This window comes from Dipodomys ordii, unplaced genomic scaffold, assembly GCF_000151885.1.
Source record: "Dipodomys ordii isolate 6190 unplaced genomic scaffold, Dord_2.0 Scaffold8, whole genome shotgun sequence".
Lineage (NCBI taxonomy): Eukaryota > Metazoa > Chordata > Mammalia > Rodentia > Heteromyidae > Dipodomys > Dipodomys ordii.
Window position 1 is genome coordinate 24213225 of NW_012267224.1, and position 27481 is coordinate 24240705.

At 39.6% G+C, this 27481-nt stretch overlaps 1 protein-coding gene across 4 annotated transcripts in view; it reads right to left on the reverse strand.

Annotated features, from left to right (window-relative positions):
* Tec (tec protein tyrosine kinase) overlaps positions 1 to 27481 on the reverse strand; it is a 95741-nt gene that overhangs the window by 11059 nt on the left and 57201 nt on the right. For all 4 annotated transcript variants that reach the window (XM_013009148.1, XM_013009150.1, XM_013009147.1 and 1 more), the window contains exons 3-11: positions 23782 to 23886; positions 21657 to 21738; positions 20871 to 20999; positions 17666 to 17706; positions 16380 to 16555; positions 13022 to 13087; positions 8933 to 8987; positions 6012 to 6091; positions 4312 to 4445 (exon numbers count right to left, since the gene is read on the reverse strand). In XM_013009148.1, the coding sequence (XP_012864602.1) occupies positions 4312 to 4445; positions 6012 to 6091; positions 8933 to 8987; positions 13022 to 13087; positions 16380 to 16555; positions 17666 to 17706; positions 20871 to 20999; positions 21657 to 21738; positions 23782 to 23886 (868 nt within the window). The remainder of the gene's footprint in view (positions 1 to 4311; positions 4446 to 6011; positions 6092 to 8932; positions 8988 to 13021; positions 13088 to 16379; positions 16556 to 17665; positions 17707 to 20870; positions 21000 to 21656; positions 21739 to 23781; positions 23887 to 27481) is intronic.

The following is a 27481-nucleotide window of genomic DNA, read 5'->3' on the forward strand; positions in this document are numbered from 1 at the left end:
GAAATGAGAGGAGACTCTTCTATAAACATCCAGAACATTTTGTATTTCCTCTAACTAGGGACAGCTCATAATAATATGAAATGATTGTATATGACGTCTCTCTCCAGCAGCTAAGAGCAGCATCATTGATGGCCTAGTCCACCAACTCTTTTCCAAACTTGGCTTGGTTTCTAGAAGGCAGGAAACGCTAGCAGGCACTAAATGCACATTTGTTGAATGAATTGAGATAGGTGAAACTAAAATTTACATCAGATCAACTTATAGAAGACCACCAAAGAAAGAACAACAGAATATAAATACATAGAGCACTGGCCTTGAGCTGAAGAGCTGAGGGACAGTGCCCAGGCCCAGAGTTCAGGCCCCACAACCGGACCCCAAAAACAAACAAACAGAATATCAATACAAAAAAAGAAAGATCCAAAAAACTACCACTTGAGCCACATTTCCTAGTCCTTTTTCCTTTAGTTTTAAAAAGAGTTCTTGTGGTTTTTATGTCAAGAAACCCTGGGCATTTGTTTTCTCCTTTGTCGCTGTCTTTTCTATTTTTTGTCCTGTAAGTAAATTTATGTTTTGGGGGGAGGGTAAGAAGGGGCACAGAAATGGTGGGACAAAGGGTGAACAAATGCAGCAGTGATACTCACTAGACATTATGTTGAAGATGAGCTATACAACTTGTGGAGGAGGGGAGTTGGGAGAGAAAAACTGGGAGAAAATGAGGGAAGAGGTGACATTGTTCAAATGTAGGGAAGTAGCGCTGTGGAAGAGTGCTCACCTTGAGCTGAAAGGCTCAGAGACAGAGCCCGGGCCTAGAGTTCAAATCCTATGACCAACAAAAAGAAAGAAAGAAATGTAGGCTGGGAATGTGGCTTACTGGTAGAGTGCTTGCCTTGCATGCATGAAGCCCTGGGTTCAATTCCTCAGTACCATATAAACAGAAAAGGCAGGAAGTGGTGCTGTAACTCAAGTGGTAGAGTGTTAGCCTTAAGCAAAAGAAGCTCAGGCCCCTCAGTTCAAGCCCCAGGACTGGCAAAAAAAAGAAAAAGAAATGTACTTATTACCTGACATGTAACAGTAACCCCTCTGTATATCACCTTTGCAATAATAAAATACACACAACACACACACACACACACACACACAAACACACACACACACACACACACACACACACACAAAACCCTGGGCATGAATGTAACTGTGAGACTGTTGGGTACAATGGGAGGAAAAGAAAATGAAGGACAAATAATACCAGATACATGTATGTGTTTACATATGAAAATAGAATAAGGAAACTCACCGAAAAAGACTGAAAATAAGGGGGAGAAGAAATTGGAACAGAGACGATTTGTATGTATGAACTCCCTTGGCAAAATCCATACATTTAATGTACATTGAAAAAATGAATCACAGGAAAGTAAAACAGTGTCTATTGGAGGTCAGTGCCAATAGGAGGAGGGTCAATGGAGGGGATGAATGAGGGTGAATATGATACTTTATATGCATGTATGAAAACAAAACAATGAAACCTGTTAAACCTGCAGGAGGGAGAGGGGGATAAGGGAAAGAGATGGACAAGTACATCTGATCAGAGTCGATTGTGTGAATGTATGAAACAAACAGCTTGGTACAACTAACACATGCTAAAAAGTCCTATAAAAAGAAAGTAGGATACTTAGCATGATACAACAAATGTCAGATATATTATACTGCACCACAGAACTAGCCACAACAGACTGCATGATTTCATTCATATAGAACTTTCAGAAAAGGAAAATCTACAGAGACAGGAAGTAGGCTAGTTACTGCCAGAGGCGAAGATGGTGAAGGGGAACACAGGGTGAGTGCCAATGGTGTAAGATTTATGAATAACAATGTTATTAAAATTAAGTTATAACAACAGATGCTGGAGGGGATGTGGCCAAAAGGGAATGCTACTACACTGTTGGTGGGAGTGTAAACTTGTTCAACCATTCTGGAATCAGTATGGCAGTTCCTCAAAAGACTACACCTAGAGCTCCCCTATAACCCAGCAATCCCACTTCTGGGCATTTACTTACCCAAATGATCACAAACAAAGCCATACTAAAGCTACCAGCACAACTATGTTTATCACAGCATTATTTACCATAGCTAAGATATGGAACCAAACCAGATGCCCCTCAGTAGATGAATGGATCAAGAAAATGTGATGTGTGTGTATATATATACATAATACACATACACACACACACACACACACACACACACACACACACACACACACACACACACACACACACACACACTGGAATTCTATGCTTCCATCAGAAAGAATGATATTGCCCCATTTGTAAGGAAATGGAAAGTAAGTCAGACCCAAATTAACACAGATCCCATAGTTTTCCTCATTTGTAATAATTAGTGTATGTCTAGGATAATCCTAGCAGATGAGCAGAATAGCTCAATAGCTATGTACATAGATGATGCTAAGCAAAATGAACTCCAAGACATGGAAACAAGAGGTTTTACTTTGTTGTTGTTGTTAATATACTATGTGATTCCTTTTGTGTTTTTTTTTTCCTTTTTCCCCCTGTGGTTTATCCCTGTTGTCACTGTATTTGATTTTGGTACCCTGGGTATTGTATATATGTTTATCTGAATTAGGGAAGGGAAGGGGAACAACAAAATGGTGAGACAAAGGACAAAGGACAAACCAATGCAACAGAGATACTCACAAGACAATATGTTGGAAATGAACTGTACAACTTGTTTGGGGGGAGTGGGAGAAAAATGAGGGAGGGGGTAACAAGTTCAAGAAGAAATGTATTCACTACTGTAACCCCTCTGTACATTACCTTGGCAATAAATTTTTTTTTTAGATTATGGTGACAGTGTCACAACTCAGTAATATATACTGAAACCCATTGAATTGTATGCATTAAAAGGATAAAATTTGTGATATATAAATCACATCTCAGTAACTCTTCCTATCATCTGAAAAAAAAGTAAATGGATTCACAAAAATAACAATAGGCTTTTGCAAACCGTGTCTTTAACACACAAAAAAAATTAAAGCTGATTTTTCCTAAATTGGGCTAGGTTACTGGCCTTCTCCACATCCGTGAGACCTTTCTCATCTTATGGTTGTTTAACTTTACATTTATTTTATTAACACTCTAGTACTAAGAGTAGCCGAGATTTGTGAAGATGGAAAACCTGTGGAAAATGATTACAAGCAATCTGCAACTTACTATTGTTCATCTTACAATCTGTTGGTTTTATGACTGTGCAAAAGCCATATGCATTCGGTAGAAACAATATTTTGACTTTTGAATTGAGACCTTTTTTATTTCCTGGTCCAGCAATATGAGAAAGGATGCTCTGACTAGATGCTGAGCAGAGGGCAAGGGACCTCAGCACCTAGTCAGTACATGACCACAAGGATCAACACCTGCTACTCTAGAGTAAATTGGGTTGCTAAGGAAGGATGTTAAGTTCAGTGGGTTAAGTGTTTTACATGCACTTTGATTTTAGGATCTATTCAACTTGTGATGTGTTTATAAGAATGTAACACCATGAGAAATGAGGGCATCTTCTTTGGAAGCCTACAACATAGGATGGAATCCTAGCTCATCTGGAAGTTTCTGTGACAACTATAAAACAGACATATCCTTTTTTTTTTTTAACTTCTGAAATAGGGTGTTGCTATGCTGCCCAAACTGGCCTCAAACTCCTGGATTCAAGACTCTAGTCTCAGCCTCACAAACCATTGGTATTACATGTATGCTACTGCATCCAGCTTAAAATGCACATATCTTTCTGGGCACTGGCGGCTCACATCTATAAATCCTAGCTCTTCAGGAGGCTGAGATCTCAGGATCATGGTTCTAAGCCAACCTGGGCAGAAAAGTCCCTGAAACACTTATCTTTAGTTAACCACAAAACAAAGCAAAACCAACAAACAAAAAGCAACAGAAGCTGAGCTATAGCTCAAGTGACAGAGCACCAGCTTAAACAAGGGACAGTGCTCCAAGTTCAAGCCCTAGGGTTGGCATCCAAAAAAAAAAAAAGGATATCTTGGATTTTAGTTTAGAATAAGAATATAAAGCACAGAAATGCGAATGTTTGTCCCATACCATTAAAAGAATGCATGTCCTAAGATGGAGACGGGGTTTTGTGAAACTTGATATTATTTCTTTCTTAATTACAATAATTTAACAATCAATTACACACTACAATTAACTAGAAAATACAACTGTTCGAGGAAAAATTCATTACAATGATCATTTTACACTGGCTAATATTAGAAACAGGTGTTAAAAGCTCACTCACCTGCTGCATTGTGCTTATGATACTCAATAATCTCAGGAATTGAACCAAAAGCATGCTTCTCTGCTAGGTAATACTTCTTTGGAGATGTTGCTGTTTCCTTTATGTGATAATGCCTAAAGCCTGAGGAACCTTCCCTATAATAAAAATTGAACTGTTACAACCAAGCTGAAATACTGTTCAATTCACTCTTAGATAGGTGACCACAGACTTCCTCTGTTTGGCCCTTTCTATCCTCACAGCAAGTATATTTTCCCATTTTTCTTTAGAGCTTTCCTTTCATATTAACAGATAGAAATTTAGAAAGTGGTCACTAATAATATTCTTGGTCCCTTGCATGAGAATGAGTAAGTAAAAGAACATTCACCAACTCCATTCTGCCACAATACAAAGTCTTTAAATAGGCATTAGCTGTTGCCACTTTTTTGTTGTTGTTGTAAACTTGCAAATATTTACAGCACTTCTAAAAGTGAATTTAAAACTTGGGCTTATAGGGGCTGAAAATGTGGCTTAATGGTAGAGTGCTGACCTAAGCATGCATAAAGCTCTGGGTTCGATTCTTCAGTACCTCATAAACAGAAAAGGTCAGAAGTGGCGCTATGGCTCAAGTGGTAGATTGCTAGCCTTAAGCAAAAGAAACCAAGGTCCTGAGTTCAAGCCCCAAGGCTGGCATATATATATATATATATATATATATATATGCCCTTTATACACATTCTAGATACCTTCATAGAACACAGATCTCCAGTCATCTGCTGCTAAAAATGCTTATAAGGACTCCTTAATATGGACATTCATGGCCTCTGTTCCTACCTGTCAGACTGTATCTCCTCCCTTCACTCAGTCTCTCCTGTTCTACAACCCAGCTACACAGACTTTGTTTCAGGTCTTTGAATTCTCCATATTCTCTCACTCACTCCTGGGTCAAGCAGTTTCCTGGTCAGAAACAATCCCTTCCTTCCTAATTTTTCTGCCTTGCTCATGAGGTCTCTTCTGGATATTGTTATGACAAGATTGATGGATAAATTAAATGCACTCTTGACTATGCACTCTTGCCTCTCTCCCTCTCTCCCCCTCTCCCCCCTCTCTGTCTCTGTCTCTCTCTCTCTCTTACACACACACACATATACACACTACTCCCCCACCACATCACCTACTCATATACCATCATACCTGCCTATCCTTAACATGAAGCTCAGTGTGCAACAATTATTTCATGAATGTTACTGAAGTTTTTATAGGCATTCTCAACCAATATACTTTTATGGAGAATATTATTCAATATAAAAAATAGTAGATTATTAAGAAATGAAGTTTCTTCATTAACGAAGTTTGGGTTCTTTTGTTTAGAATTGTTTTTTTTTGGGGGGGGGTCCGGTCGTGGGGCCTGAACTCTGGGCCTGGGCACTGTCCCTCAGCTCTTCAGCTCAAGGTTAGCACTCTACCACTTGAGACACAGTGCCACTTCCAGTTTTTTCCTTTTTGCTTATGTGGTGCTGAGGAATTGAACCCAGGGCCTCATGCATGCAAGGCAAGTGCTCTACCACTGCGCCACCTTCTCAGCCCCGAAGTTCAGGTTCTTTAAATGCTGAAATACCGTTTTTTTTCTTCTGAAAACTAGTAATATATACAAACAATACAGGAAGTTCGTACAAAAATAAGCCCATTTTTAAAAAATAATAAAATAGCGCAGGATTACTTACCCTCCAAACTTTGTATAAAGAGAGACTGTGTACAGGCCAGGCTGACTAGAGTCCCTTACCATAAAACCACCTTCTTTATCCTAAAATCCAAAATAAAAATTCTTTTTTACTTCAATTACTAATATTCAAGATCTCCATCTGTACAATTTTATGGTGAGGTACAACTGACCACAGCTCTACCATCCACATAACCCTTTAGCTCATACTACCAGCTTATGAGATTGATAAATTCCCACAACTACAAATGCACATCTACATTACAGCCATCATTTCAACTAGAGAAGCTCTCAGAGCCTTCCAGAACTAACAGAGAAAATGCTTCACTTCCCTAACTCTGCATACATGGAACACAGGGGTTGAAAAAAGTGTTTCATTTGTTTGTTTAGATTCTTAAGACAAGGTCTCACTAGAGACCCAAGTTGGCCTTGAACTCTCAACCCTCCTGCTTCTGCTTCCCAAGTGCTGGAATTATACGAAAGAAACACGATGCCTGGCAAAGTATAATATATATTATACATATACTGTATTAGCTGTAACTTCTTAATGTTAGGCTTCATTTCATATATTTTTTTACATTTGCTATAAGCTTTGAATCTCAACCCAATATCATGTTCTATCCACATAACATTTTCCCTTCTGTAAATATCTTATTCTTTATAATTCCCCTGTCACTTTACTTGTTCTTCCCTATCTCTCTTTACAGTTCAGTTACAGAACAAGTAGCTAAACCAAGGAAATGAAAAGCCAAAAACAACACTAAATAGATAACGGATAAATTCTTATCTGATTCCAAGCTAAAGAGCAAGAAATAGGAACTCCAAACCCTAAGTAACATCATGTCCAAAATCTGGTATTTACGTTGTTATAAGAGGAAAAATGTGTTTCATAATTGAAAAGTCAAATTAATTTTATTCTTATTCATAAGAAGGACAATGGAATTAAATAAGGCCCCACAAATAAACATGATAAAAACAGTTGGGGACAATAATTATAATGGTTAATTGGCCAGGAAAAAAATACATAACAGCTATCATTTATTTGTTGAAAACCTATTCTGATGTAATTTTTTCTAATATGCAAATGTACTTAGTCCTAAAACCAGCCCTATGAGGTAGGTATTCTGTTATTTCTGCTTTCCCTCAGAGGCAAGGAAAGGGTCAAGGAAAAGGCAGATAATGTTCCCCAGGTCACACAGGTAGTAAGTGGCTAACCAGGATTTGGATGCAGAACGCCTTGCCACCCCCTGACCTACACCTGTCCCTCACTGTGGGTCTCCAGGAGGCACATTGGCATCCTGTGGGGATGGCCATGGGCCAAGAGTGGTACAGTCTGAAATAGCAAAGCCACCTGCTATTGCTTCTGTCACATAAACTACAGCTAAACTCAAGTTCTTGACTGGTGGTAAAATGCAGGAGAAAAAAAAATGAGAAAGAATGGATTTTAAAGACCACAAAGTATTACTGAACAGAATAACTAGATCATAAATGCAAGGGATTATCAAAATCCCTCGATTGTCACTTGTGTTGCTGATGGAAAAAATGGGAGACTAGAAAAGTCACTGCTTATGTGCATTTGATCACACAAAATAATACGTATTGAAATGAACTTCAGGAAATGAAAAGAAGTTCTTTTTCTTTCTTGCTGTTTTTGTTTTCCTTCCTTTTTGTTCTGTTTGTTCGTTTATCTGTCTTTGGAAGTGTAAGGGGAGGCACAGAAATAAAGGGTGAACAAATGCAGCCATGGTATTCTCTAGACACTAGTTGAAAATGAAGTATACAACTTAGGGGTGGGGATTTGAGAAAAACTAGGAGAAAGCAAGGGAAGGGGTAACATTGTCCAAAAAGAAACAGACTCCTTACTTGCTTTATGTAACTGTAACCACTATAATGACAGGAAAAAAAAAATTCTCCCTTAGCCCAGGGCAGATTCTTCTATACTTCCTTTTGTTCTTTTAACTTCTCTTTAAAGTGTTAGCATTTCAGGACATTTATATCTATAGGCAATCAAATGCTATTAAAATTTCCTCTCTCTAAACCAATTAACAGATATGGTAGCACGTACCATGCCTGTCATCCTAGCCCTAGAGGAAGTACATGGCTGGGTGTTGTACCATACACCTGTCACTCCAGTGACAGGGAAGAACAAACAGGAAGATGGAAGTTCAGGCCATCCCAGGCATAAAGCAAGATCTTATCTCAGCAATACCTAACCCAGAAAAGGGCTAACGGGCTGGCAGTATAGCTCAAGTGGTAGAGCACCTTCCTAGCAAGCATGAAGTCCATTCAAACCCCACAGGACCAGCATAGAAAAGGCATCATATAATATTAATATAAAATTTTCTAGAACAAGTAACTTCAAGCAAAAAAGTAAAAGAAATATTGCTCCTGTATAACTATTACCTACTTTTATAGGTGCATTATTATTTTATCCCTCCTTTCCATTCCTCCCCCCAAAAAAGTTAGGAGTCCTAAGCCCCAGTAGTTTGGAGTGTGATCATATTTAGAAACAGGTCATCACAGAGGCCATCAAATTAAAATGAAGTCATTAAGGTAGGCTGTAATTAAATGTGGCTGGAGTCTTTCTGGAGGAAAGCTGGATGCAGACTGGCATGCACAAACTGAAGATGCTGCAAAGAAACAGGAAGAGCAAAACTACCCGGAAGCCAAGAGGAGAGGCCTAGAAGAGGTCTCCAGACATAGCCCTCAGAAGAAACCACCCCATTGTTAGCTTGACTTTGAACTTGCAGCCTCTATAACCATGAGAGAATAAAACTGTGATTAACACCATTCAGTTTATGGCACATGGTGGCTGAAGCCTAGCGAACTAATTTATGCCATTAGTTTTTTAGGATGTATTAAGGAACCATTCAAATGAGTTTGTGCTGAAATCAAACCCCCTCACAAAATAAGTGAAACACTTACTTCAGTTTTGAGGAGTAGTTCTGCCTTGCTTCTATTTGTATTTCTGCAATACCATCTAAACAGAAAAAGATACCCTTAAGCCTCAGATTTTTCAAAATTATATTTTTTCAGTAAAGTAAATAAAGTATATAAAGTATTTAAAATAAATATAAAGTAATACAGCTTGGAAAAAACATATGCAATAGATAAAAACAAGACATCACTGGTAATCTCAATAGACAATTAGTAACTTTTTGTTGTTGTTGTTGATTTTGGGCCGATACTAAGGATTGAACTCAAGGCCTGAGTGCTGTCCCTTAGCTCTTTTGCTCAAGGATTGAGCCACAGCTCCACTTTCATCTCTTTGGTGGTTAATTGGAGATAACAGTCTCATGGACTTTCCTGCCTGGGCTGACTTTGAACATAGATCTTCAGATCTCAGCCTCCTGGGTAGCTAGAATTACAGGTGTGGGCCACTGGTGTCCAGCAATCTTTCTGTGTGTGTTGGTACTAGGGCTAGAACTAGAGGTCTGGGTGCTGTTCCTTAACTTTTTCTCTCAAGGCCAGTACTCTACCACTTGGGCCACAGCTCTACATTCAGTGGTATTTTTGAGGTATATGACTGATCATTTTCCCCATATTTTATGCTAATAACTATATGTGTCTGCATTTTTATTGTTTTAGTAAGGTGGGGTCAAGTTCTACTTGCTATATAATAATCTGACTTTGTCATGTGATAGCTATGTAAACCAATATAGTGTATCTTGGTGTAGAGGTGTCATAGTTTATTTAAAGCTATTTTTCATCATTCAACAAAAATAGCATTTTCAATGTTTCACTATTATAATCATGGCGAATGAATTTTATTCCACTGATTCAAACATACAGGAAATGTCCCTTTACATTCAAGATAATGGTCTTGGATTCAAATCAATCTAGGGGAAAGTACTGGATTTTGAATTCAGGGCCTCACATTGACTAGGCAGGTGCCCTACCACTTTAGCCATATCATGTTCCCAGCACTTTTTTCCCCCCAATTGGGAAACAATGCCCAGGATTTGTAGGTAACTTGTGAGCTTGTTCTCAGCTATCAGAACTCTAAATTGAATTTACTTTGGCTAGTCACCCAACACTCCAGAAAAACCAGGCTTCATGGTGAATACACGGAAGAGGGAGATGGGGGACAATTGATCCTTTCTGGAAAGTTCAGATCATGGTCAAGTTTCTCTGGGAGGATAGAAGGACATATGAAAAGATAGTAGACATGAAGAAAAACCAACCAGTGATAAATCTTGGGCTGCTCTCCAACTTTATTTCCACCTCCCATGCCAACTGCTCAGAGCATTTATCATACATGTTCTCCTATATGGGCCATTTACCTCTACCATCTGCATCTTTTAACAGTGACCCACTGAGGATACCCTCATCTTGCCCACCTAAGCAAAGCTGCTTCCTCTTCTGATCCTCTCAGAAGGATGAAGGTCAGAATTAGTTACTGAAAACCCTGGAAGCCATGGGACTCTCAGTCCTGGGTCTAGCCCACGGGCATTTGTGGCATAGGATTCTAACCCCCCACCATGAATCCAAGCAAAAGAACAGAACAGTGAACAGCTGACAGAAGTCCTTCTATATCCCTGGAGACAAAGAAGACATGGTACAGGATGGGCTGTGGCGAAGCCAAAACAAAGCAGAGCAAAACCAAACAAAAGTAATCTGACATAAAGCAGGAAGACAGAAAAGGGGACCTTTGCCTGCCCCCCACGGGGGACAGCTTTTCCCCCTGCCATCTGGCACAGAATGCTGAGTAGATGCCCACATGGAGACCACACACTAACAGGTTCAGAGTCACTGAGAGGAGGAAACTCCCTCATAGACATTCAATTTCCAAATGAAGATTCCATCCAAATCCTCATGGTGGTGAATGAGAAACTCCAGTATTAACAATCCTTACTAGAAATCTCCTGGGTCATAGGAGGAATTCTCATTGCTGGGGAAGGACAATCTGCTTTCCCAGTGTCCTCCCCTGCACCCCAGCATGTGATCCAGATCAGTCTTCAGTCCACTCCCATCACTACAAATCAGGCCCTTGTTTTCAACTTTTAGCTGGTTCTTTATTTCTAGGGATTTTACTATACTTTCCTAAAACGTATTTAAAAGCAAAACTTTTTTTTTGAGTACTTATCTATAGACTGTATAAATGCCTTACTTCATGACAAAGGATACTTGTGGAGAAATGGACGTCCATCCATTCCATCACTGCACAAATATCATGCATTCAGCATACCTCCTTCTACAACCTACTGTACAGCTAGGCTCTGTGATGCGGCCTACAACTAGTTCTCCCAGGCTAAGACCTGTACCTCATATTACTGGAATGGATAGTCAATTGAGAACACAACAGTAGGTATTTGTGGATTGGTACACATCTAAATATGGGAGAAATCCAATAATGTTAAGGCAACAGAAAATTTTCAGCTCCACCACAATGTGTGTGTGTGTGTGTGTGTGCGCACGCGCCCGTGCGCCAATTTTAGGAATTAAAGGCAGGATCTGGGCACTGTCCCTTAACTTTTTCACTAAAGAATGGCACTCTACCACTTGAGCCATGCCTCCACTTCCAGCTTTTTTGGTGGATAAGAGGCTCACAGACTGATTTCAAAGTGGGATCCTCAGATCTCAGCCTCCTGAATTGCTAGAATTACAGGCATAAGTCACCACCACCTAGAAGTCCACCATATTTTAAGAGCCAAAATATGCAGACTGTATTGGCTAAAAAGTTGTTAGATGGCACATGATTGTATATTGTTTATACTTCCTACTACTTTTTTTGTTTTGTTTTTGAGACAGGGTCCTGATTTGCACTATTGAATTACTGATATCACAGGTGTGTACAACAGACCTGGCCCACCTACTTCTATCATATTAGGGAGGGACCACAATACTGAGAGCTGTGACTTTGAACCTGTTAGTCTTTTTAGATTTTAAGGTCCTTCTGTAATAGTAAGTGACAGGGAAAAAGGCAACAGCTTGTTTTTGTTTTTTTTTTTGTCATTTTAAAGGCAGCAAATGACAGATACATTAATACATTATCTCAGAATGACTACAAGGGTGTCAGTATGTATGAGTTTACATATTTAATATACATGAGTATACATATATATACATATAATAGAGAGAGAGAGAGAGAGAGAGAGAGAGAGAGCGTGCACGCCTGGCTATGGACTCCTAGTAGGCATAGAAACAGCACAACTTCTCTAAGGTAATCTGACAGAAAGCACCAGGAATCTGACCACAACAAAATGAATACATGTAGCATTTTGTTAGGATGAAATTTGATAGATCTAGTTTAAATGAGCTACTACTTTTACACAGCAAAGGTACTACTTTAACTTAAAAAAGATAGTCACAGGAAGTGATTATATAAATTACTGGGTATACAGTAAATATGAGAGTACCTGACACAAGCAAATAAGGCAGTAAATACTTAATGCATTTATGACAATGAAATATAATACAGCTACAAAGATGTTTCAAAGCATACATTTTCATGACAGAAGGTATGTTCAATTATATCATAGTGTTAAGAGGGGAGACAAGATACAAAACACTACATACAGCCTGGGTCTAGTTTCTTAAAATGGTAAAAATGATGGGAAGAAAATACACTAATCAATAGAGGTCAACTCATTGAATTAGGAGAAATTTTTCTCATTACTCATTTTTACTATTTTCATGGTTTTTAAAACAATAATCATAGACTAGCTATACAATTACAAAAAAAAACATTTTCAAAGAACCATTCTGGGAAATGCTATTCCCATATCATGAATAACTAAACAATAATCTGTATTTCTAAATCAGTGGAGCTTTGTGAGGTTTAAAGTCATTCAATTGTATCTGCAATTCCACTGACAGACAGTACCTACATAAAAGGTATACTGTAGAAACTAATTCTCAGTTCTTCACCTCAGACAACTGAGTTAAAGATATGACGGCCCCACTTTCTAAATGGAATTAAAAAAATAAACAGTTATCTTCAAAAGCCTTACAAATTAAGAGAATGGAAACATTTTCTGGTTTTCCATATTTATAAAATAAACATTTACTTACTCATATTGATCTAAATTGTTTGATTTCTTTCCTGTTACATAATTACTTGGGATATACCCTTCACTCCTAGAAAGAAGAAAAGTGGTTTTAAGTACACATAAGTTACTTTATTGAGAACTTTTTAAAAAAAAGAAAAAAAGAAAGAAATATCACTGACTTTCTAGCCAAATAAAGTATTTTGTCAGCGTCTTATAAGAACACTAGCTGACCCGTATTCAATACAGTTATGTCATGTGACCCTACAAAGTATTTTATTTATTTATTTATTGGTGCTGGTCCTGGTGCTTGAACTCAGGACCTGGGCCCTGTACCTGAGCTTTTTTGCTCAAAGCTAGTGCTCTACCACTTAAGTCACAACTCTACTTTCATTTTTTTGGTGGCTAATTAGAGGTAAGAGACTCACAGACTTTCCTGCCCATCTTGGCTTCAAACCATGAACCTCAGATCTCAGCCTGCTTAGTAGCTAGGATCACAAGTGTGAGCCACCAGAAGAAATTCTACATTTGGTCCTCACAAAAATTGTGAGGCAAACAGACATTACTCTATCCATTTTCTGGTGGGGAAACAGGCTTAGGACAATTTAAATTTTTTCCTCAAAGTCCCAAAGTTGGAGCCAGAACTGAACTCTGGACCTGTGACTAGATCCAATGCACTTCCCAATATTCTACAATGCTGCTCCAGGATTCACTGTTGCTAGGGAGGTTTTAAAGAAACTACTACTTCTTATAAAGGGGAAGTGCCAAGCACGGATGGCTCACATCCTAACTACTACATCCTAGCTACTCAGGAGGCTAAGATCTGAGGATCACAGTTCAAAGCCAGACAGGCAAAAAAAAGTCTGTGAGATTCTCCACTTAACCAGCAAAAAGCTAGCTGTGGAGCTGTGGCTTAAGTGGCAGAGCACCAACTTTGAGTGAATATGCTAAGCGACAGCATCCTGGCCCTGAGTTCAAGTCCCAGTTCTAGGAAAAAGCAGAGTTGAAAGTGTTAGCCAAAGGCACCAGCACTCTAATACCTCAAATGCCTAGAGGCTGTTTCACAAAAGGTGGTCCCTGACTGCTTTACTGATACCATGGGGCACTTGTTAAAAAGACAAATTCTTCTGTCAAATTCCCAACACCTGAATTAAGAAGATCTTTTTTGTTGTTCTTAGTCATTGGGTTTGAGTTCAGGGCCTGGGAACTGTCCCTGAGCTTTTTTTAACTCAAGGCTAGTACTCTACCACTTTGAGCCACAGCTCTACTTCCAGTTTTCTGGTGGTTCATTGGAGATAAGATTTTCACAGACTTTCCTTCCTAGGCTGGCTGTGAACCTTTACCCTTAGATCTCTTGAGTAGCTAGGATTGCAAGCATGAGCCACCAGCACCTGGCTAAGAAGACTTTTTGTGGGCCAGGGATGACACAGTTTCCCCCCCCCCCCATATGACTCTTATGCCCCTTGCAATTTAAGAAGCATTCTTGTGATCGCAGGAGCCAATGTATTTATATATGTGTATACATGCCAGTCCTAGGGCTTGAATTAGGGCCTGGACACTGTTCCTGGTCAAGGCTAGCTAGCACTCTACCACTTTAGCACGAATCCACTTCCAGTTTTTTTGGTAGTGAGCGAGGGATAAGAGTCCCATGAACTTTCCTGTCCTGGCTGCTTCAAACTGTGATCCTCAGACCTTAGCCTCCTGAGTAGCTAGGGTTACAGGTGTGAGCCGTGGGCCCCCGGGCGAGCTTTATAGATATGAATTTGAATGTGAACTACTAGCAAGAGCTCATACACACACACAAATGCACACACACACAAATGCACACACACACACACACACACACACACACACACACGTGCAGCCCTGATATACTCAGACAGGCCTAGAAGCAATTGCAATTCAAAAGCAATTGGAATCCTAGCCTCATACTGAAGAACCATTAGGAGCCAAAACTCCTTGGAAAAATGTCAGACTGCAGATTTAGCTACAAAAATACACAATGAATTTGACCCACTGTACTGGGCCAGAAGGCTAAGAAAGACTAATGAGGACCTCAACCAAAAGCATTCACACCAACCTAAAATGGGGCAATTCAAGCAAATACTGATACACTAAAACTCAATTACCTAAGCATTCATAACACTAAAAGTAATTATTGGTTACCACAGTAACAAAAACAGAAAGCTCAATCATTAACTCCTGATTATGAAAATTGGTGAACGTTAAGAAACAACTTTGTCAGCCAGATTTTGTAACGTCTAAATATATGAATATATAATACACAAGCATTCATGTATACTCTTCCCAAATTTCAGGGCATTAGGATAATGTCTGCAGATGGTATTTTTAAAATCATTATTATAATAACATGATGGGTGAGTTTTCCTTTTTCAGTCTTAGATGGTGAGACTTAGTGAAATGACATGATGATTAGGGTTTGGGAAATCAAGTAACCAAATGCTGGTAATTTTTGAAGTCAAGTGACACTATTTTCAGATGCTTGAAAATTTCTACAGTTCAGGTTAGATATTTCTTTTCCAAAACTAGAAGTGTTTCAGATTCCTGAATTTTTGGAATTTGGGAATATTTACATAGGCTCCCAAACTGGAAACTTTCTGAGCATCAATAAATCATATCAGAGTTTGAATTTTTGGATTAGGGATGCTCACTCTAAAGTTTTATAAAAACTCTGAAGTTTTTATACTGTGTCTGACAAAGGGAGGCAAGAGAACTTTCTTTTAAACATAGAACCAAAGTTCTCAGTGGAGGTGTGGCTCAAGTGGTAGATCACTAAGCCTTGAGTAAAAAAGCCAAGTGAAAGCAAGAAGCCTTGAGTTCAAGCCCCATTCCCAGCACGCACGTGTACACACACACACACACACACGCACGCACGCGCACACACATACGCACACACACACTTAGACATTCCAAGAAGGTAAAAGTACATAGCAAACCAGACCCAGAAGTGACCACTTCTGAGACTCAAGTAGTAAGAGAGGGTCTCACCATTCCCTCTGTAGTTCCGGGTCTCCTTCTCAAGTTCACCTCTGGAAAAGCAGAAGATACCTCTGGGATGGGCAGGGAGTAAGAGAGTGGAAGGAGAGGGCTCTGGTAGGGCTAAAGTCCCCCTCTTCCACCTCCCAAATAGCTAGAACAATCTAATGTATTTTAGCTTCTGTAAAAAAATGATTGATCACTTTGCATTTATTGACTGACCACTGAGAACACATCATGATTTGACAAGAGTAGCAATGTGTTCTTTAATTTATGACCAACTGAACTAAGTCCACTAGTCTCATTAGAACTTGCAGCTTGCACACTTTTCACTCAACACTCCCATCTCCCCACAACCTGTAGTACACAAAAGAGGGAATTCTTACCCGTATTTATCTCTTGCTTTCCACCAGTGGACATCGTTCTTTTCCAATATGATATACTCTTGGCCTCTCTCCAGTCTGAGGTCATGTGCCTCTGTTGCCTGGAAATCATACATTGCCACAACTATTTCTTCACTATTATCTTCTTCTTCAGGTGGAATGGGTGGAGGAGGCCTTCTCTAAGTGAAGAAGATAACATTGGCAAATTCAGTGTCATATTCTGGGTGATGGACTTACATATCACCCAGAATAACAAAGCCACTTCAAGTCTACTAGGAATGACTTAGTATTATCTGGGGCATCCTCTAACATTTGACAATGTTGATGCTACTGGTCCTTATGTGGGGTATAGGACATGGAGGATGAGCCAAAACTACTCTTAAACATAATAAAAGGTGATTAGAAACCAGAAAGACCAAAGGTGAACAATCAATCCAGTGGACTGGAGAAGGAGATGAGCACATACTCATGGAATCTTTTCATAAGTCTCCTATAACTCAAAGGAATTTGTTCTTCTTTATGTCTACCATGTACAAGGCACATGCTTACTACCTAACAAACATACTTTACTTCATTTATTCTTAATATTACTACTATGAAGTACCGTATTATAACTATCATGTTTACCACCAGCCAAAAATATTTGTGTAAGATTCACAGCAGCTCAGGTCCTGACTGGGCACAAAGCACATTATTTCTCCCCATATGCCACTCCTTGGAAGCATATAATTAAATCTCTAATACCATTCCCTGTCATATTGGGGCCTCACATTCCCTGTCATATTGGGGCCTCAAGATTGAAATATTAGTCTGGTGTCAGTGGTTCACACCTGTAATCCTAGCTGAGGATCTCAGTCCAAAGCCAGCCTAAGCAGAAAAAAAATCTGTGACAGTCTTATCTCCAATTAACCAGCAAAAATCTAGAAGTAGAGGTGTGGCTCAAGTTGTAAAGCCTTGAGCAAAAAAGTCAAGTAAGAGCAGAAGGCCCTGAGTTCAGCTCCAGTTTAAAAAAAAAAAAGACTGAGCTATTCCTTAACTTCCTACACCTTCCATACAACTCCCTAAGCCAAACTATAAGCAAAATACCCCCACATAAAACCTACACAATTGGTATTGACACCAAGAACAATTAAGTAAACCAAACATATCTGCTTCTACAATAGTCCTAGGAAAAAACAGCATCTAGTGACTGAATATAAGCATATTCACTCACCAAACTACCCTTCTAAAATGTAAAGATATGAAGGCTAATCTAAAGAAGTAATTCCCAAAAGTGGAAGGACACTTACCTTTTTTGTTTCTGGTGCAGGGGGCAAGGCTTTTCTTATACCTGAAAATACCAACACATTAGTAAGTCAAAACACTATCTCACACCCTTAATCCTAGCTACTCATGAGGCTGAGATCTGAGGATTCCAGTTTAAAGCGAGCCCGGGCAGGAAAGTCCTTGAGACTCTTATCTCTGATTAACCACCAGAAAACCAGAAGTGGCACTGACTCAAGTGGTAGTAGAGCACCTGCCTTGAGCTGAAGAGCTCAGGGACAGCACCTAGGCCCAGAGTTCAAGCCCCATGACCAACCAAAACACACACATACACACCAAAAAACAAAAACCAAAAAAGCTATCATCCAAGGATGGATTAGAAATAGATAGATAATGATGATAGAAATATGAGAATGAACACAGGGACAAGGACCCATCCTGCTCAACACAGGGGGCCAGAGGAGGGGGTTTTAGCATCATGGTCTCCCTACCCCACCACTGCATAAACTGTGCTTTTAATAGTGCTTGCTGAACAAAAGAAAACAAAAGGGGCTGGTGGTGTAGTTCAGTAGTAGTGCCCAGCATGCTTGAGGCCCTGGATTCACTCTCCAGCAATTATGATAGATAAATAAGCAAACAAATAAAACAAATGAAATTCCAGTAGTCCCCAACCACTGTGTGTGGTTTCTGTGATTCTACTTTCTGTAGTTTCAGTATAAAATGTTAAATGGAAATGTTTAGACATAAACGATCTCTAAGTTTTAAACTGCATACCCCATTAGTCATTTAGCTATTGGGGTTATAAGATCAACTGCAGTGAGATGACCAGGCTTGTATTCAATCAACTCTCACTCATCTAAGTAATGGCTCAAGTATAAGAACAGTGATGTGGAAATGGGGTGTGCCAGAGAAGCTATAATGTGCTTCCATCTAGTGAAAGGCTAGAAGGACTCCGCTTAGTAAGTGGAGAGGTTACTAAGATCCACAGTATGATAAGAAACTGGGAAGGTGGCTCAGTGGTAGAGCGCTTGCCTTGCATGCATGAGGCCCTGGGTTCGATTCCTCAGCACCACATAAGCAAAAAAAAAAAAAAAGCCAAAGTGGCGCTGTGGCTCAAGTGGTAGAGGGCTAGCCTTGAGCTGAAAAGCTAAGGGATAGCGCCCAGGCCCAGAGTTCAGGCCCCATGACCGGACCCCCAAAAAAAAAAAAGAAAAGAAACTGGGAAAGACAAAGAGGGAGAAAGTGAGGGAGAGATCACATTCACACAATGTTGTACTAGTTCTATTTTATTATTAGGTGATGCTGTAAGCCTCTTCCTGTGCCTAACTTATAAATTAAACTTTATCGCAGGTATGTATCTATAGAAATAAAACCCTTGGTGTGTGGTGTGTGCATGTATGTGTGTGTGTGTGTGTCTGTGTATGTATATAAATATACATATAAATATACACACACATACCATATATAGCTTCACCTATCTTCAGGCATTCATTGGGAGTCTTGAGCAACCCCTATGGATAAGAGGGTACCTACTGCAATGACAACACTCAGAATTCAATAAGCTCTGACTCTTCCTCCAGTCCTAGAGCTTTGGCTAACATATGGCTACTCACAGTTAGGTGGATATGGGCTGGAATACTAATCAAAGGGTTCTATGTATAAATAAATGGTGGGCTGGGAAGATGGCTCAGTGGTAGAGCGCTTGCCTTGCATGCATGAGGCCCTGGGTTCAATTCCTCAGCACCAGATAAGCAAAAAGAAAAAAGCCAGAAGTGTCACTGTGGCTCAAGTGGTAGAGTGCTAGCCTTGAGCTGAAGAGCTGAGGGACAGTGCCCAGGCCCAGAGTTCAGGCCCCACGACCAGATCCAAAAAAAAAAAAAAAAAGTAAATAAATGGTGCATGCCAATTTTAGATCCTATACCAGAAAAAACTTCATGTGGACACCCTTGACCCTTTTCTCCCTTTCTGTGTCCAGAATGGGACACTGGAACTGGTGCAACCTTTGGGAACCATCTGTACAACTCCTACCAACCTAGAGAAGCTATCTATCTCTGGTTTTATTACGTGGGACAAAAATAAATTCCTAGTTTAAGTCATCATAACTTCTGAGTCTATTTTCTTTTTTTACACCAAATTAGACTGTGCATTACCTAACAGTAAATGCTAGGAAACTGAAAAAATTAGGAAAGAGTAAGTTTTGGTAACTTGATCCTTTCTCTTTGTTGTGCTAAATCAAAGCCTGACACATGCCAAAAAACCAGAGTAAAGGGACTCCCAGCATCCAGAACTGCCCCTGAACCAGGAAGCATCGGCCAAATGGCCATTATGCTAGTCTCCACATGCTCCACAGATTCTTACTGACACACAGAGCACAATGCCATCATGAAGAGCAGTACAGCACACATCATCTACAACAATAGCAATTTTTAGCCTCTTGGTATTTTTTGTATGTTTTTGTTTTTTTAAGAGAAGGTCTCTTAAAAAGGCCTTGAACTCATGAAAATCCTCCTGCCTCCAGTATCCCAAATAGTGGGATTACAGGTATATCCCACCACACTTGGCAGAATCTCTATGCATTTTTTACTTATGATTAAGGGCCTCTAATTCCCAGGATTTATAAGGGTCTTGGTGTCAAAATTTTTATTTGAACATTTACATAGAAATACCATTATGACACTTTACTATTCTGACAGACTATGAAGCCATTACTAAATGCACACCACTAAGACACTAAAACAAATATAACCAGTGTAATCTCTCAATCTGCAGTAAGTGTTGCTTGAAGGGTGGGTATGGTAAGTGATGCCAACATACTGAAGATAACTTCCCTTTTTAAAATCTAATTGTTTCTAGTGGTATATAGAACAGCCCTACAGAGATTATAGCTGCATTGCTATATGAGGTTTCCAGCTACACATCTGGGAACACTTTATTTGCTAACAAATACACAAACACTGAATGAAGAAAAGTGGCTGACTTACCAGATTAGGCTCACATTTTTAATAAGTTCATTTCTAATAGGATTCAATGTTGTGATGAAATCGCCCCGAAGAGAATGTTGGATTTTATGAGAGGGTCTCTCTACTGCCTAGTCAAATTATCTTTATAAACCACACATACTCTACATTTATGCTTCTCTAGGAGGTGTGCTGTACTTAATCAAAAGCACCTTTCTCACTATAACAATATATCCATTTAAACACAATATAAGAGAAGAAGATGAATACTTACTGCTTTCAAAAAGATTATATTTTTCACATCCAGGTGCTAGTTTTTCAGTTTGTCTGCAGCATTGATAACTTCCATCTGCCCAGAATTTAGGATGATATTTAATCATAATATTATTGTTGTTCTTTATTTCTGTAATTCACAGACACATCCACGGTTAGTGAAATACAGCAGACAACAGCATGTTTGGCAAGAGCCACTGTCAACCATCACTTCCTTAAACACAATGTTAATTATGAGGACAGCAGTGTGATGTTACACAATTCAGCATTCAGAAAAGCCTCTTTTACTTTTCTATGTGGTCAATCATACTTGTGAGCAGAAGCAACTGCTTCTACTCCCTGATAAATACAAAAGTAATTTCACTATCATTTTGTGCTATAGAAGAAGCAATGTGGATTATCAGGGCAAACTAGCCATTTACACACTCTATGTACATGTCCATTCATCCACACTGAACATTGATTACATAGGCAATTCCTTAGGAAAATGCAAAATCCTGTCATTATGAAAGCCCCTGCTTCATTACTTTTTGAATCACATATTAAATACAAGTAGGCTTTTCTTAGAAACTATATACCACTAGAAACAATTAGATTTTAAAAAGGGAAGTTATCTTCAGTATGTTGGCGTCACTTACCATACCCACCCTTCAAGCAACACTTACTGCAGATTGAGAGATTACACTGGTTATATTTGTTTTAGTGATAATGATATTGTACCTCTTAAAGTTATATGAAGATTAAAATAAGTATTGATTTCTATTCAATATAAAAACATAAGTTTTACCTTCTTTTAACTTCTTCACCCACCGGTCCCTACTTTGTGCACTAGGTGCAAAAATATAAAGTGTATTAGCATCATGAACAACCTAAGGTAAAAAAGAAAGAAAGAAAGAAATTAATGACAAATACATAGACATAGCACTTCTGTCTAACATAGGGTCCTTGATACAACAGGCTAGGCACAAGAAATGATTCTTGAATTTCCAACCCAAAGGATCAAGATTCCCCTCTTTCAAAAGATATCTATTTCTTAGCTATAACATCAAATGGGTTATGTCTTTGGGAAGGAATTGTGTTTATACTGAAGAAAAACAGATAAATACAGAGGTCAGTATGCTTTCTTAATCTTGGTATTTCTCTTACTTTAATGAACTAAAGTTCCTCAGAGAAACCTGTACAACATCAATTATCCTAATATACTCTTTTTCTAAATACTGTTTCAGATGAATGGATTGTGCTTTCAGCTCACTCCTACAGTCTCCTTTACAACTACTAATCATCATAGCTCTAGGCTGCCTTCAAGTCCTAGTATCCGCCCATACATCTACCCAAAATTTTGAGTCCAAAATCATGAGAACCACAGCACCCCTCCAAGTGCCTACCAACCTGTAATGATGTCTAAGAGCCAGCAGAAGGGTGACAGGAATGGTTCTTTGCTAAACACTTCTAATGAAATTTTATACATATGCACACCATTATAGATGCATTCCACATAATACCCAGGCCCATTCCTAGATGCAGGGGTTAGGTAGAGCACTAGACAGGCAGCAGCATAAGAGAAGCAGTGATAACGGTGCTATAAAAAGCAACTAACAGCATCCTTGATCTTACTACACATCTCAATGACTTACGTGCCATTTCAGTTAATCCTCACACCAGCTCAATCAAGTGATCACTATTACCATTATTTTCAGAACAGGAAAGAGACATAGAGAAGGCAGTGACTTACAGCAGATCACAGAGAAAGAAAGCGGCAGATCAGGTTGTTTGTCCTCAGTTTCCTCCTTAACCACTTTATAGTCCTGCTCTTCATACAAGAGAAGAGGCAGATATAAAATGAGGGAAGGGAAAAGGTAAGCTTGAATATAACTTTTCATTCTTTCATGCTGTTGTTCTTATAGTAGAAAATAACCCAGAGGTAGTTTTAATATTGAATATTCTAACTCACACTTTCCAAATAGTATTGATCCCCCCCACTCCACCACAAACAAATTGGTACTTATTTCAAGTATAACTGATAATTTTGTAGGAACAGTTAAAACCATACAAATTTCCACATTGCAGTATCACCTTGAAAGAGATTTCCTTTCAACTTTCTCTTGAGTCACATTGAGAAACAAACAACCTTGGCAAAAGCTGACTTTCACCTGAGATGTTCTTTGCTCAAAGGAAAGTGTAAAAATGCCTCCAACCAGGAGGGGAGAGATTAGGTGCTGGAAGGATTCCTGTGCGGCCTGACCTATCCTCTAGACCATCAGGGTCCAAATCCACCCTCCTGGGATCTTAGGACTTGGGTGTCAGGATTGTGGTATGACTATGGCATCACTCAAAGGCGGCCATATCCATATCTTCATTGGCAGCCAGGATAAATGTACATCTGTGGCTTGGTTGGCTTCTAATTCACCACATGACAATGGATGTGCTATCTTAACACCCGTGAGCCTTTCTTTTTCTCAATCATACATGAGAACAGTATGATATTTACCCACAAGACCATTGGAAAGAAAAAGTGAGATAGCATGATAACCTTTAAATATGCTTTAACTAACAGACAGTGCTATATAGCACAGCATTTCTATCTGAGACTGACACCACTTCCCAGCATCTCAAGTTCACAGAAAATGTCACCATCCTTCGCTTAGTGCCAGCCTTCATATCCTGAGTGTGCCATAATACTGTAGATAAGATCTGAGTCTTAGACACCCAAGATCATGGGTAGAATGGAACAATCAAAATGAGAACAGAATAATGTCTCAACAAAGATTTAAGCAATTTATGGAGAAAAATTACTATTAAAGTAACAAGTGAACCTAAACTAAGCCACCAAGCCAGTGATAAGAAACCACAATGTCAGAGAGAAACATGACCAGAGGCACAGCATCTCACACTGCAAGAACACAGCAGCTCACCTGAAACGGATATTTATTCTGACAGGGGATGACACCGTCATCGTTCTTCACTATTTCCACACACTTGATTTTTGAAATATCAATAAACCCCTTCCTGTATTTTTTCTGTGAAAAAAATATATAGGGAGAATCATTACAATGCAAAGAAATAAGAAAAATCTATTGTCTTTGTGCCAGCCCTGAGGCTTGAACTAAGGGCCTGGACTCAGTCCCTGAGCATTTTTGCTCAAGGTTAGCACTCTGCCACTTGAGCCACATCTCCACCTCCAGTTATTTCAGAGGCTAACTGGAGATAAGAGACTCACAGACTTGACTGCTCAGGCTAGCTCAAACCATGATCCTCAGATCTCAGCCTCCTGAGTAGCTAAGATTCCAGGCATGAGCCACCAGTGCCCGGGCTAAGAAGAAAAGCATCTTAATGGTTATATTTATTAATGAGCTTACTGATTCAAAATATTAAAATTGCCTAAAACATTGCCTAAATCACATCTCCCTTTCAAATTGTTCAAACTGTTCAAAATACTAATATTGTAATGATTGTGAATAAATTCTTAAATCCTTTCACTTCTGAGGACAAAATGGACTCTCTAGTGGTCTCCATCACACACATCTTATTCAACAATTTAACTCTTTGACAAGAGAATCAAAAAGAACGCATCAAAGATCCAAACTAGTGAAACCCCGTTCACTGAGTCATGGGTACAAAACTCCAGGCAGCTCCAGGGAGGACACAGAGCTCAGAGTGCTGAGAGGCAGACTGTCCAGATCCACGCCCAGGTGATCAAAGCTCTGCTTCTCCTCCCCATCTCTTCCTCCCTCCCGGGAGGAATTAACCACTGCACCTCTGAACATAAGAATCTCACATCTGGAGATTTGTTCTAGGGAGAAACCCAAAAGAAGGCAAAGCAGTGTGTACAAGGATAACATAATGTATCTATTCAAAGCTACTACAGCCAGGCACTGGTGGTCGGGTAGAGGCTGAGATATGAGCATCAAAATTTGAAGTCACCCTAGGCAGAAAAGTCTGTGAGACATTTAAAGTGGGAGAATGTAGACCCTGAGCTAAAAAGTCAAGGGGGAACTTGAGGCCCTAAGTTCAAATCCCAGTACCAGCACATACACAAAAAAAGAAAAGAAAAAAAAACAATTATAAATACAATATAGAAATAAAAAACATTTTGTTGAATAACATTCACTGATGCACTCCACAGAAAGTATATGAAGACTAAGGTACTTTTTTAAAAATTTGTATCTTTAAGTAGTTGTACAAAAGATTTGCCATTCAACAAGGTAATAAATAACTACAATGAATCTTGATCAATGTCACTTCTATCATCATATTCCCTCCCAAGCATTGAGTTGTATGACTGCATTCCCTACCCCTATTCTTCTCTTCATTTAGCTACTAAGTATGGTTGTTAATAGGTTTCATATGAATAGCAGAAAAGAAAGGTGAGAAATGAAGAACACTGCTGTATTGGGAGTGACCAGCCCTTTCCTGGACTTAGCCACTGAATACTCCGAATGAAATCACTACTCTGGCCACAACCTTCAGCTCTCCACCCGGGAACCTGCTCTGCATCCTCACTATCATCACCAGACTTGGCCCCTCTCCTGGCCATCAGCAGCTCCCTCCGGCCTAGATGGCCCTGGTTGTCATTTTACCAGTGCATTCTCCTTTATATTCTCCTGGCATGCCCCTGAACATTAGTCAGTCCTCATTTCCTCCTAGCCTTGTCACATCTGGCTGCAGAAAGTCACCTGTCCTCTATGCCCTAAGCCAGGCTCTCAGTGCAGCTGTTCATCTCCATGGAGACCACCAGCCCGCTAGCCCATCCCTGTCCCCACTTTCAGTGGACAATCTCCCTCATGACTTTCTGGAGAAGACACTTCTTGTCCCTCTCCAGTACAGTGGCACTATAAGATCTACCCCCCATTTCTTGTCTATTTCCTCCTGTCTCTAAAGAAGGTAAAAAGGATGTATGATAGTGTATGTTCCATAGGCTTGTTATGAGAATCAAATGAGCTAACACTACAAAAAAAAAACTTAAAAGAGTGGTCCATAGTACAAGCAAAAGATGTTAAGTATAGCTGGCATTTAACTGATGTATTCCATTCTATGCCCACAACATCCACATTAGACAGTTACCATGCTCCTCATGCTATAGACAGGTCAACCCATACACTTGAACTGTCTCCAGAGCAACTGGATCCTAGAATGCCCCAGCTGTTAAGAGGAGTCAGCAGGATTGGAAGCAGGGACTTTTTCAAGCTTCCAGCAGGACAGGAAGAAGAACATTCTCCCACTGGCTCTATTCTAAGGGCTTACTTTGCCTGTCTGAAGATACATTCCGTTTCCCCAGGCAAATCAAGAATCTTCCCCTTCCAGCCCTGCCTGCACTCTTCTTCCTTCCTGAAAGAGAAGGACTGCGCCTCTGCTTTCACTTCCTTCCACCTACTCCCGCCTGAACCACCTGCCATCCACACCCATCTCTGTCCCTTACAGCTGTTTCAGAAGCATCACTGATGACCAAGTCCAACAGTTGTTTGCAAGGAGACTGGGCTAAATCACTCAAGATTGCTAACAATCTCTTACTTCTTGTGGCCTAGACTTTGAGGCATCTTGTTTTTCCTTTGCTCCTTTCCTCTTGGTTTCTCAAACACCTGTCTTGTGTAGCTAACTATGCCAAGGAACTCAAGGTAGGGAAAGTTCTTTTCCTGTGCATCTGGTCCTAGGATTGAGGAGTTTTTAATCCTTGCTGTTACTCAGCCAGGTTAGGCTCACAATGCCCACCATAAGAGAAGAAACTAACTTGCCTGTGAGAGACACCAGTGCAATAATCATTACACGATGTAGTGATAACTGATTTTTTATATTAAAAAAAAAGATGCAACGAGAGCACAGAGAACTTTGACTTACCTGTCAGAGAAAGGATGGTAGGGAGAGAAATTCCTGCACAAGGCAAAGTAGATATAAAATAAAACATGCCTGTATGATCTCAGTGTCCTTCCATAAAATGGGAATAATGATAGCATATGTTCCATAGGTTGGTTACAAGAATTAAATCAGCTAACGCTACAAAAAGCTTAAAAGAATGTTTGGCTTTTAGTATGAGTAAGTACTGCATTTGCTAATAAATGGGAAAAGAGGCCAGTGTGCCAGCTGGATGAGGTGGTTCAAGCCTGTCATCTCAACTGTACAGTAACCTGAAATTGGGAGGATCGGAACTATAGGCCAGCCCAGGTACAAAAAAAAAAAAAAAAAAGTCAGTGAAACCCCACCTTGAGAGAAAGAGCTGGCTGTGGTAGTATGTACTTATCTTTCCAAATTTGGTGGAAAGTGTAAATAGGAGAATCATGGTCCAGCCTGACCTGAGCACAGATCAAGAATCTATCTCAAAAAATTGTAACAGAAAAAAGGCATGGCTCTAGTGGTGCCTGTCTGGTAAGTGTGACATCCTAAATTCAAACTCCAATACTGCCAAAAACAAGAAAGAGGGGAAGGGAGGAAGAGAAGAGAAGAAAAGAAAAGAAAAAACTTGTCAGTAAAGGACAAGGTACATAAGACAGAATGGAAAAGTGAGCAGAGGCAAGCTGTGCTTCATAGAGGTTGGGGTCTAATAGGCCACTCACCTGGCCTACATCAGCTAATGGACAGAAGTGCCAGAGAGCAACCTCCTATGAATAAGCCCAACATGTT